Source organism: Melanerpes formicivorus, unplaced genomic scaffold (assembly GCF_026170545.1).
Source record: "Melanerpes formicivorus ecotype bairdi unplaced genomic scaffold, bMelFor1.0.p_v2 SCAF_26, whole genome shotgun sequence".
In the NCBI taxonomy this organism is placed as follows: Eukaryota; Metazoa; Chordata; class Aves; order Piciformes; family Picidae; genus Melanerpes; species Melanerpes formicivorus.
Genome location: NW_027142378.1, coordinates 7,953,397 through 7,966,574, shown reverse-complemented (window position 1 = coordinate 7,966,574; position 13,178 = coordinate 7,953,397). Strand labels below are relative to the sequence as shown.

Below are 13,178 nucleotides of genomic sequence, written 5' to 3'. Positions count from 1 at the left end.
CCTGCTCCAAAACGTTCTGATGACAACATGTGCAATGGTAACTGCAGCAGACACATGTTACTCCATACTGCTCCAAAGAAAGTGGAATCTATGTAAAAGCATGACTGAAGTTCTGCAGATTTCATGATCTGGAGCATGCCATACACCAACAAAACTGAAGTTGAGTGACAGTCCTGAAGCATAAAATCATACTGTAAAAGCGGCAGAAGAAGAAACCCTACCCTGCAATTCGCAAGTCTTCAGTTAATTTGCTCCTCTCTTTTCCACCTTTCCCCTGTTTTGCATTTATTACATATTTTTGACCTCTCTCTGTGTAAACAGACCTTACAGTAATGTGATTTAATTTAATGTAAGTAGAATTTTGTGCTGCAATTTGGTAGCAAACAGCTTGTTTGTCAACCAGTTTGACTACACAGCCAGCAGCTTTTTCACACGGGGAACAACCGTATGTAGACACAAAGTATTTCAGTTGATACAATGACTTGAAATGTTTACAAGTTTCCAGTGTTCTTACTCTACTGCTTCCTGACTGAATAGATTACTGTTTCCATTGTGGAAAGCATTTTGAGAAACAGCACTCATTAATTTAAAGTCATGCCACAGCCAGCTATTTCTGTTCCTGTCCCAGGTACTGAAGATGCCTGATGCCCTCCCCATCTGTCACTGGGGCAAGGTGCTGTTCTTATTTTGATGGTCTATAAAGTGTTGCTGTCCAGAGAGGAGTCAAAACAAGAATTTCCAGTTTGAGTCTTAGTGTGGTCCCCAGAGAGCCATATCAATAGTAAGGGATAGAGCATGGCAGGGATAAGATCTCAAATGACTTTTAGCCCAAAACAGACACTGTAGGATGACAAAAAGCAGAAGTTAGAGGATGAAAGCGAGGGCTGAAAGCGACTTCACACTTAATTGCATTTAAACTTTTGATTAATCTCTTTTCCCTTTCCACATCCAGAATTTGACAGGGAATAGCTTTTTAACTGCAAAGGGCTGGTGTGGATAAAAATCTGTTGTGAACGACACAATGCATCCTGTCAAAAATGTGTTTGGTTTGGGTTTTGTTGTTAATAAAGGCTTTCTGTTTTGGAAACCAAGTCAATACTTTCTGTAAGTGACCAGTTTAGAATGCAAGCTACAATGCCTGTTCATTAGAGAGCATAAAAAGAAAGAGTTATGCGCTGTGCTAAGCACACCGAAAATGCAGAACCAAATGCTGAAACATGGCAAGAGAGCAGAGATACTGGAAAATGAGCATATGGAAGAACGCTTGACTACTAACAAAGCACCCTTATCTTTATGTACTGCTGCTGCCATAGAAATTCAAGGTTTAGCAGTCCCCCCCCCCCCTTTTTGCTGAATGTCACTTATTTTGCTGCTCAAAGTGACATTCATTCCCCAGGGACTGTAAGGTGTTTACTTTTCGCCAGCAGCAGCTTTAGTAGCGGACACGGTATGCAACTGCAGTCAAACTTTAATATAGCCATATAGACACACAGACACATACAGACATTTTCTACTGAAACCAAAAGTAAACACCATTAAATGTTTATAAGCCAGATCATGATTTTGAGTGCCTAAATGGTTGGTTAGATCCTACAGGGCGGGGGGGGGGGGGGCTTTAGTATTCAAAGGAATACGCTTAAATCAAGTTTCATGTTAAATACTTCGCAAGAAAGGAAAAACGAGGGATAAAGGACCTCACCAAAACCCCCTCCCCCCCAAAGAAAAACAGAACCATTTTTGAAATGCAGGTTACTTAAGCACTATTCTGTTTTACAACCTGGTTAACACCTTTAAGAAATCATTTAACCCTCGATGCGAAAGACCTAGGAGCGAAGTATTAATAGTGGCTCCTCACCTTGAGGTGTCAGTTCTGCCACTGGCTTCGCCTTCACTTGGATCCCTCAAAACAAAGTTAAGGTTGAGATTCAATGATAAAGGTGAAAAATAAAAGTCAAGAAAAACCTACATCTAGAGCAATATTATATAGCTACTGAACAGGAAAAAAAAGTGAAACCAGTATAATAATGTCAAGCCTAATACTGTACTTTTTTCCCCCACAGCTGCAAGTTTTAGTTTCCCTTTATGATAACTTCTTTAGGGTCTGACAAGTAATTATTTAATGTTGTTGCATTTGTTGTTGTTGGTTGTTTCTGTTTTAATTGATGATAAAATTAACACATTGTTCTCAGCCTACTGCAGACAGAGCAATGGTCACATATAATTCCAGCACGCACAGAGGAGAAGTCAATCAAGGTGGTCCAGTTGGGCTCCCCTCTGCACTCTTCTGGGCCAGGCCTTTAGACCTCAGTCCTGAAAGCACTTAGGTGCATGTCTGTGCTTATGCACACTCAAGGAATTAAAGGCAAGACATGCCTAAGAGTTTGCAAGGCCAACTGTTTGGAGCCTGGTTCAGAAAGGTTACTTCAACATCTGCTTAACTTGAAGCAAAATCAGCTGTTACACTGACTTTGGCAAAATCACCAATGAGCTCGAGGTCAAAGATATCTTTTATACTTTGTTGAATTAGAGCTGTAGTTCACCAAGTAACTGCTTTGCATTATGCCTCTTCAGTCTGAAGCAACTTGAAAGATATCCATAGACTGTATAAGCCACCTAGGTATGTTCCTAGTGTTGCTGTACACACATTTTAACACTAAATTTCAATTAGCTGATTAATACCTTCCAAACACAAATACTAACATTGGAGAAGTATCACTTGGCATAAGCCATTGACACAAAACACTTCAACACCCTACTCATTAAGCATTCTCATTGTGCATTTACTTTATATACTTACCAGGTAAGGCATTTATCTTTGCCAAAAAAACCCCACCAAGCAAAAAAAAAAAGTCTTTCATGACACCTTCCAGTCAAAGTATGCTTTAAACCATTACTTCCTGAATAGCACAGAAGTTAAAGGCATGCAGTTAATGTAATCCAGCTAAAACAACAATCCCCTCCTCCAACCCATATCATCTCAGACAATCCAAAGTTTTACAACAAAAGAGAGAAACAAAACCCAAACACAAAACCAAGACACAACATCAATAGCTAACCTCCAGCCACAACCCCCCAAAAAGGCCTTCAGTAGAGGACAATTAGCAGAGTAAAACATAACAGAAAGTTGTACAAAAGTGTTGTATAGTAAAGACCATTTTTAAGACATTACTACACAATGTTAACTCTAAATGCATAGTCTATAATCTTATTTTGCTACTGCAGTTTAACATCATGAAAGTACTAATTCTTTGATTTGACTCTTCAAAGAAAATTAAAGATACCACTCCTTGCAATTAACAATGAGCTATAATGCAGAAACACCCAGACCAACCAAGCAAAATAAATACAACCAACAAACCACCAACAGAACAAACCAGCCTGGGCTCTCGAAATTGGTTAGTTACCTAACACAATACACCTTTCTTGCCCTTTTGGAAGTCTATACTGACACCACAGTGGATTAACTTCACTGGAACCTCCTTTCCTTTTGGAATACAGAGAACAAACTGTTTCCCCAACTATGCAAGTGCTGGAGGTACCAATAATGGAGGATCATAGTGCTGTATCTTCAGGTTTCTGAAAAAAGAAAATCATCCACATATTTGATTGTTTCTTTTAGGTCATAAGAGGTATTACTGAGGCACACACTCTGATCAGCTTAAATCCATTTCGTCCAGGGAGGTGGTGGAGTCGCCATCCCTGGAGGTGCTCAAGAGGGGACTGGATGTGGCACTTCCAGCCATGGTTTAGTTAGTCATGAGATGCTGGGTAACAGGTTGGACTTGATGATCTCTGAGGTCTTTTCCAACCTTATTGATTCTATGATTCTATGATTTTAGGAAGAACACCAGGGGATGTTTAGGCTGGATGTCAGGAAGAAGTTCTATACAGAGAGAGTGATTGCCCATTGGAATGGGCTGCCTGGGGAGGTGGTAGAGTCACCGTCACTGGAGGTGTTCAGGAGGAGACTTGATGGGGTGCTTGGTGCCATGGGTTAGTTGTTTGGGTGGGTTGGACACGATGATCTTGAAGGTCTCTTCCAACCTGGTTTATTATTATTCTTCTTATCACTACATTTCTAGCTTTCTCTCTTCTTTTCCTTTGTAGTACCACCTTACACAATTCAGTGTTTTTCCTTACTTGCAATTGCTACTTATTCTGGCTTTGAATTTTGTTTTCAACATAAAACCTACAGAACTCAGTATGGAACAGCATGATTCTACAAAGGAAATAGGGGTTCCCAAGACTTAATTCTGTTATAAAACAGACAATAATGCAGTATGGACACATCCAGAAGTGGGCTTAAGAATTCTAGGTAAAGCACTGTCAGAAGAGTGCATCAGACCCTTAATGGGAAGGTTGTGAGTTCAAAGCCTGCAGTGGGCAGTAGTGTCCTCCCTACTCTAGTCATGAGGTCTGTGGTGACAGGTTGGACTCGATGATCTTTGAGGTCCCTTCCAACCTTAGGAATACTGAATACTGAAAGAGGCAAACTGAAAATTAAGTCCCCTTTCAGGAAAGCCTCTGTGAGTGCTAAGTGAACAGTCCTCTTGAAATCACACAGTGTATTTCAAAAGCTTTCCCAGCACCTCTCCTCACGGGACTGTTAGCATCATCACAGGAATGAATGCAGGTCCAGGATGTGTGGGTTTTCTTCTTTCAGAACCCTGAACTTGCACTTGAAGAAGCTGGTAACATGATGCAGAAGCTGCATGATGCTGAAATAAGAGCTATTCCAGACATCTAGACTCCTGCTCCCTTCTAAGCTTCTCATTTATTCACAGAGTTTTAGAATTCCCTGAGACAATGTGTTAATATCTGTTCTCTCTGTGCACAGCAGTACAATTAAAAATGCAACCCCTGCAACAAACTGCACACAGTTAAGAAAGTGAAGTGTTGTTAAAAGTGAGTCATTATTTAAGTCACTTTAATCTGCAGGAGTTGGGGCTGTTCAGTCTGCAGAAGAGAAGGCTCCGAGGTGACCTAATTGTGGCCTTTCAGTATCTGAAAGGGGCCTACAAGAAGGCTGGGGAAGGACTTCTCAGGATCTCAGGTAGAGATAGGACTAGGGGGAATGGAATGAAGCTGGAGGTGGGGAGATTCAGGCTGGATGTGAGGAGGAAGTTCTTCCCCATGAGAGTGGTGAAGCCCTGGAATGGGTTGTCCAGGGAGGTGGTTGAGGCCCCATCCCTGGGGGTGTTTAAGCCCAGGCTGAATGAGGCTGTGGCCAGGCTGATCTAGTGTGGGGTGTTGGAACTAGATGATCCTTGTGGTCCTGTCCAACCCTGACTGGTACTATGATACTATGATTTTAACTTAACTCTTACATCTTTATATTTGAGCTGTAAAGCATGAGCAAAAAAACCCTTGAAGTAGCATTCTCTCGCTCCTCTAAGATAAAGAAGCAGAACAGTTAAACATATGGTTAGAACACACACACACACACACACACACAAGTAAAACAAGGCAGGTTCTGCAAGGAACACACAAAACAAGCAGCATTCTAACTACATTTACATTTACTTCAGGCTTACACTGGCACATGCCCAAGGATGGCCCTGGTTATGGCTGTGCCTGGTTTTTTGGTGTTTTTTTTTTTCCCCTTAAAAAAATCGAGGTACTAACCTGCGAACAAACTTGGAAGTTATCTTGCTTATTATACCAGTTGATGTCCCTCTTCTAGCATGTGCAAAAGCACCGGTTTCGTGTGATGGTGAGGCGGGCGGTCCATTGTAAGTGGCATTACGCCGCTCCCTTAGCTGCTCACCATGGAAAGTGCTTCGACTTGAACTCCCCCGAGGAAAGCGGGTTCGGTCTGGAGTGGTAGTGCTAATACTATGAGCAGATGGGGAAGCAGCAGGCACTCTTTGAGTTGCACTGCTGGGAAAACAGAAGCATAAATAAAGAGAAAGACTATGCTCCTACACAACAAATTTTTAAAGATAGGGGAGAAAAAAACACCCCACACCCAAACGACCCCAAGCAAAAGCCTGCTCTTGATGTTTCAAATCCTCAGTCTGCTGCTGATTGGCTTTCATGATTCGTATTTAGGAGTGACCAACAGATGTTTTCGTTGTAAAAATCAAATTGCCTTAAGTAAAAAGTAAATACACACAGATAACAGGAAAAAGGTCCAAAAGCCTGCTTTCAGAGGACTGTGTTCATCATCAACACCTTTAACACACCAGCACTCAAAAAAAACTTAGCAGTGGTTTCTTGAGTACTCACCTGCCACAAGTAAACATATAAAGCTATCAGGGCTGTTAAGAGCAAGAGCAGCTATACTACGGAGCTTTCAGACAGAAATGACTCCATCAATCTACAAAACCAGGCGGCTAAAACTGCAGGGTTTCACTTGAATTTACACTGGCCTGTGCTGTACAGTGCTGCCTAATTAGTTACATTTTTAACTGCTCAACTTTTCCACAAGTTTCCAGAAGGAGGCAGTCAAGGAACTTCTTCAACTGTATATAAACATGCGTGACGAACAAAATCAGGCTGAAACCATCTGCAATACCCACTCTGTTTGAGCAAGCTACTGTCTTGAAATAGAATGCACCACAACGGTTTTGAATAGATTACAAGGACACTGAAGTATTCTGTGAACTGACCAGCAGCATTTTTCAAGTGCACAGCGTCAAGGAAATGATGACCAATTTATTACCTTGGTCGGTAAGCTTCGGTGCCATCTTTGATGGTTGGCAGTGTAACTTTTATAGGATGACCAGAGGCAGACATGGACTTTTGATGTCGAGGCCGTGTTGATACAGCAGAAGCTACTGCAGAGCCTGCAGAAGATGTGCTACTTGCAGACATTTCTGTTAGGCTTTTACCACGGCAGCGAGGCAGGAGGGACAGAGAGATGAGAAGGGAAAAGAAAGGTTAGTGTCAAACTCCACAGAAAACTGGGGAAAGAACAACTATTTTTCCTTTTTGAGCACAGCAAATGCTCTTTAAGTAACCAGAAGATGAAGTGGCCACACAGCCTTAGTTAGCTAAAGAATACTTAATGCTGAGAAAATGATGTTCACCCATATATGTGAAATTAGGCCTTTCATTCCTCCCAAGATCAAAGCATACACACATGAAAAAAAGGACTAGAAAGAGTACATGGCAATTATAAAAAATGATGAAAGAGAGATTTGCAAAAGACTTAAAGAGGTGGGATAAATAAGAGCCTCCTTTTGTTAAGTGAATACACTTATTTTCACTTAAACCATCAGGATCTCCTGCCACATTATCACTTGGAAGTGACTGCATCTTCTCCTCTGGACTATCCCAGCCACTGCTAGGCTGAGCCAACACTTTCTAAATACAGCTTCTTCTACAGGTACTTTTATTTCTGAAGAGGTAAAGAGTAGGTGAAAGTAGCAGCAAAACCATTGGGTTATTAGTTTTTAAAACAGAAGTCAAATTACTTAAGCCTCTACAAATGTAAAATGAAATCTGCATTAATAATGTGCTAGACACAGAAGTCCCAAAGTGGTAAAGCTTTTGGATAATAATAAAGAATCCAATGATTCAAGATGCTCAGCCTCACCACTCTGTAGGATAGGCAAATGTACAGCTTGTAAGATAATTGCTCTCTGTCATATTTCAGAATATGCTGAGCATATTCACTGCACTCATGAAAGGAACAGGGATTTAGTGTTGCCTGCCTTTTGAATACTACAGGCCATCCTGGCCTGTATCAGGAATAGTGTGGCCAGCAGGAGCAGGGAAGTCATTCTGCCCTGTGCTCAGCACTGGTTAGGCCACACCTCGAGTCCTGTGTCCAGTTCTGGGCCCCTCAGTTTAGGAAAGACGTTGAGTTGCTGGAAGGTGTCCAGAGAAGGGCAACAAAGCTGGGGAGGGGTCTGGAGCACAAGCCCTATGAGGACAGGCTGAGGGAGCTGAGGTTGCTTGGCCTGCAGAAGAGGAGGCTCAGGGGAGACCTTATTGCTGTCTACAACTACCTGAAGGGAGGTTGTAGCCAGGTGGGGGTTGGTCTCTTCTCCCAGGCACCCAGCACCAGAACAAGAGGACACAGTCTCAAGCTGCACCAGGGGAGGTTTAGGCTGGATGTTAGGAAGTTCTTCATAGAAAGAGAGATTGGCCATTGGAATGTGCTGCCCAGGGAGGAGGTGGAGTCACCATCACTGGAGGTGCTTAGGAAGAGACTGGATGGGGTGCTTGGTGTCATGGTTCAGTTGATGAGATAGTGTTGGATGATAAGTTGGACTCAATGATCTCAAAGGTCTTTTCCAACCTAGTTAATTCTACTCTATTCTGTTGATCCAAAAAGGATCAACAAGTCTTAACAATTCCAGCTTTGAGTGATTGCCAGGACAAGTGAAAAAGGCTACAGTGTTAAGGCAATCTATCTGGAGTTCTCCACAGAAGAGCTGCCTACTTAGCTGTCAGCACACTTACTTCACTCAGTGTTGGAAGACAACCCATGGTAATAAATATGCTCCCGTAAAAAGAGGCAGAGGCAGGTCAACACATTTCATCCCAAACACAGAAACAGGGGTGGAAGACAAGACAAAACCATGCAAACTTGATGTTCTTCAACCATGCTTCATAGTGGTATTGATTAATTGCATATCCTGATGTTTCTGTGTCTCAGCTCTTGCGCCCAAATGAATAAGGGGAGTGGAGGAATACCTGTTGTCCTTCCCATTCTGGATTGCAGAATAGCGATCTGAAGAACGTTCACAAACATAAGTGTTCCTCCTGGTCATTCCACTGCCAGAAAACACATTATTCTAGAAGAAAATGAAGACTACCATTAAATTAAATACTTTCTTCTACTGTATATTATGGTGTACAGAAATACAAACCTGGAAAGCAAACCAAACCAGTTTAAAACATTTATGTATATTCTTAATACACCTAATAATAAGTCTTCAAATTACTAAATAAGACATGCATCAGCCAAAAATAATAGTATGTAAGTCTTCAAATGGTACCAGATGAACCTTTTCACACAAATAATTTATACCACAGCTACTTTTTTTTCTTCAATAGACCATCTCTTTTCTGTAGCACTGAAAGCATGCTAAAAGAAAACAGAATCCAGTCCAGTTCTGGGCCACTCAGTTTAAGAAGGACATTGAGACACTTGAATGTGTCTAGAGAAGGGCAACAAGGCTGGGGAGAGGCCTTGAGCACAAGCCCTACAAGGAGAGGCTGAGAGAGCTGGGATTGTTTAGCCTGGAGAAAAGGAGGCTCAGGGGAGACCTTCTTGCTGTCTGCAACTACCTGAAGGGTGGTTGTAGCCAGGTGGGGGTTGGTCTCTTCTCCGAGGCAACCAGCACCAGAACAAGGGGACACAGTCTCAAGCTGCGCCAGGGGAAGTTTAGGCTGGAGGTGAGGAGAAAGTTCTTCACTGAGAGAGTCATTAGCCATTGGAATGTGCTGCCCAGGGAGGTGGTGGAGTCACCATGCCTTGAGGTGTTCAAGAGTGGATTGGACGTGGCATTTGGTGCCATGGTCTAGTCCTGAGGTCTGTGGTGACAGGTTGGACTTGATGATCCTCGAGGTCTCTTCCAACCTTGGCCATACTGCGATACTGTGAAATGCATGCTTTAGACCTATCAGCTTGTACCACACATGACTGTAATCAACTTTGGGGCACTGAAGCGTTAGAAAAGCTCAGATACAAGATCTCATTTTTTGAAGACTCAGAGTTCCTGCATGAAACCCACATGGCCACAACTTCAAAGACTCTTTATGGGGGGGTAAAAAAGCTATTTAAAAATGGGAGAAAAAAAAAAAGTCTGAAGTATCTGCAGATGTATTGCAGACAGACTGCAGAATATTAATAGTTAAATGTTCTTCAGCCTATTTTAAGAGAATTCTAGCAGAAATGTGTAACACTGCTGCACACAGCACCCTGTAGGACACTGAGAATTCCTGCTGCCCACCTACTGTACTCCTAGATGGCCACAATTTTCATATTGAATACAGAGGGTCTCTTAAATAGCAAAAAGTATACTTAAAGCTTAAAATTATGATTCCTGAGTATTTCTTTGTTGTTGTTTGTTGCTGCTCTTCACACCAACTGTTGCTCTTAAGCAGCTTTTTAAACGTTATCCAACATTTTTTCATTCTGTATCCAAAACACTGATACTATTGCACATGAACTCCCACAAGGAAGTGGATGCTTTCACATTATTAAAGACAGACTCTTCTACCTGTGAAAAAAACATGTCTGAGGCAGTAATAGGGTAAAAATTGACAAACCTACAAATGGTATCACAACAGCACAGAACCAAGAATCAGGTTGTAACTCATAACATCAACAGGCACGCACGCTATGGAACAAGTGGGTTGTTCCCCCTCACCTCACCCCATTTCTGAGGGCCCAGTAAAGTAGTTTCAGAAAGCTAAACAGACAAATGTACAGAGGAAAAAAGTTCAGGAGGGAACCAGATGAAATCTCCAATTCAGGAAGTCTCTTGGCTTCCTTGTAGATACACAAGCATTAGAAACCAGTAGAAGGGCACTCCACATTGGCTTTCCTCAAATAGCCACTATTTGTCTTGAGAGAGCGTCAGTTTGCCCAAGTGCAGACATTCTCCTGCTGCTTACTGTTATGTTAGTGTTAGAAAAAGTAAAGTTGGGGGGAGGAAGGAGAAGGATGAGGTTTATTTTAATAGACATTCACTGTAACCCATTTCTGCTTGCCAGTAAAAGTTACCAAAAATAGACTTAGTGGCTTACTCAGTAACCTTTATGTCTACAGTAACCTTATGCTGCAGATTTTAAATAGAAGAAAATAAATATAACAAGCCAGAAGCACACAGACTCACACTGGTAACTGCACTTGGTTTCTTCCTTTCTGGACCCACAAGCGGACTTGCAGCCATCTCCCCTTTGGATCCCACGGTAGTGCCGCTAAGTTTGCGCGAGACATCCTTGTCCCAGTCCTCTTTCTGTTCACTCTCCACGCTGTTTGCCTGAGCCCTTTTTGTGTATGACACAGCGGGAGGAATCGAGGGACCAACTGCCAAATAAAAACAGTATACCAATAAATACCTAAAAATAATCACTGTGTTTTCTTCTTGGCCAAAATAGTCTAAATATAGATCCCCCCAAGACCCAAAAAAAGAGGCATTTCAACAACCTCAACTGCCAGCTCAGCACATATACCGACCTAGTAAATGGAGTTTTGACAGCCTACATTCTCTTTACCCACATTATTTTCATTACCCATTTGCAATTCAGAATTAGTTCCCATTTTGGATCAATAAATAAAATACAGAAAAGTATTTTCATTCTGATTTTAAAGCCATGAAATTTGTGCAGTACTACAGGAAGAAAAAAGGACTTGGCAGAGACTCTTCAAATTGTTTTTATTATAGGATTTTCTGCCGCATAACTTTTCCTCTGAAGACTGCTGAAAGATCCTTGGCCCCCCCTGAAAACTCGAGAACTGCTTTGTTTATGCTTGGAAAAGGTACAATTCTTTCTCCCTCATCATTCTTTAAAATACCTTGGGGCAAATCCTTCATCAGTAGAAGTTTACAATCCCTTGAAATAAAAAACACATCAAGTGACATTCCCAGTCACAGAATGCCAGGTTGGAAGGGACCCCAAGGATCATGTGGTCCAACCTTTCTAGGGAATAGTGTAGTTGAAATGAGATGGCCCAGCACCCTGTCAAGCTGAGTCTTAAAACTGTCCAATGTAGCAGATCCCCTTACTTCCCTTGGCAGATGATTCCAGTGTCTTTCATTTAATGTGTTCAATATGCACTCCTCTTTGATGCAACCACTTTCACCTGATAAAACTGTTGTGTCTGTTGGAAACAAACAATTTGGCCCCAAGTCCAGACATACTAACAAACACGATGTTTTCCTTCCTTTGAGTTCAATATTTTGCTATTAACTCATAGTTTCATAGTTTCATTCAGGGTTGGAAGGGACCACAAGGATCATCTAGTTCCAACCCCCCTGCCATGGGCAGGGACACCCTACACTAGATCAGCCTGGCCAGAGCCTCATCCAGCCTGCTCTTAAACACCCCCAGGGATGGGGCCTCAACCACCTCCCTGGACAACACATTCCAGGGTCTCACCACTCTCATGGTGAAGAACCTCCTCCTCACATCTAGCCTGAATCTCCCCACCTCCAGCTTCATTCCATTCCCCCTAGTCCTATCACTACCTGAGATCCTGAAAAGTCCTTCCCCAGCCTTCCTGTAGGCCCCCTTCAGATACTGGAAGGCCACAATGAGGTCACCTCGGAGCCTTCTCTTCTGCAGACTGAACAGCCCCAACTCCTTCAGTCTGTCCTCATAGGAGAGGTGCTCCAGACCTCTGATCATCCTTGCGGCCCTTCTCTGGACATGCTCCAGCACCTCCACATCCCTCTTGTAATAGGGGCTCCAGAACTGGATACAGTACTCCAGGTGGGGTCTCACCAGGGCTGAGTAGAGGGGGAGGATCACCTCCCTCGACCTGCTGGCCACACTTCTCCTGATGCAGTCCAGGATCTGATTGACTTTGCGGGCTGCAAGTGCACACTGAGAGCTCATGTTGAGCTTTTTGTCCATCAGCACCCCCAAGTCTCTCTCCTCAGGGCTACTTTCCAGCCAGTCATTGCCCAGCCTGTATTTGTGCCTGGGATTGCCTCGACCCAGATGCAGGACCCTGCACTTGCTAATTCCTAAAGAGGAAACATCCCCAAGTGCTAAATGAGTCAACTAAGGCAAAAATAATTGAATCTGCAAATTGCATTGACCCAGATTTACCGTAGAAGCACTCATACAAAGAAAAGCATCACAGTGGAGCGTGACGAGGTACACAACAAATGCACAGAGTGGTGGACCTCCTAGGTTCACAAAACACTGCACATTTAGACTTAAATTGTGTGTGTTACTTTACTTGTTGGAATGTCATCCCCACCATGATCACTGAACCGCCGCTGTTTCTGATTAGTTGAGATACTCCGCTGGACCTTCAGGTGAGCGGGAGACTGCACGGAACTGTTGTTGAGGTCGCTGCTAGGACGAGACCTTTGGCCCAAGTTGCTGCTGGACAAGGACTCACCACCTTCAAACTGTAAGAAAAACATTCATTTTTCAAAGCATAAACCAAAATTCAACAGTCCTGGTACATTTATGGCATAATAAAGCCAAGAGTTCTCAAAGGTATTTATTGTCTAGTTTAAAATTGCATTCAGAGATTAATT

The 13,178-nt window shown here is 42.6% G+C and overlaps 1 protein-coding gene across 7 annotated transcripts in view; it reads right to left on the bottom strand.

The window, feature by feature from the left end:
- Window positions 1-13,178, bottom strand: part of MARK1 (microtubule affinity regulating kinase 1) — a 68,324-nt gene that overhangs the window by 2,583 nt on the left and 52,563 nt on the right. For 2 of the 7 annotated variants that reach the window (XM_068153512.1, XM_068153518.1), the window contains 6 exons: window positions 12,872-13,046; window positions 10,797-10,990; window positions 8,647-8,747; window positions 6,665-6,826; window positions 5,626-5,880; window positions 1,856-1,900 (listed from right to left, as the gene is read on the bottom strand). In XM_068153512.1, coding sequence (XP_068009613.1) covers window positions 1,856-1,900; window positions 5,626-5,880; window positions 6,665-6,826; window positions 8,647-8,747; window positions 10,797-10,990; window positions 12,872-13,046 — 932 coding nt within the window. The remainder of the gene's footprint in view (window positions 1-1,855; window positions 1,901-5,625; window positions 5,881-6,664; window positions 6,827-8,646; window positions 8,748-10,796; window positions 10,991-12,871; window positions 13,047-13,178) is intronic. The other 5 variants (XM_068153513.1, XM_068153514.1, XM_068153515.1 and 2 more) reach the window with 5 other exon arrangements.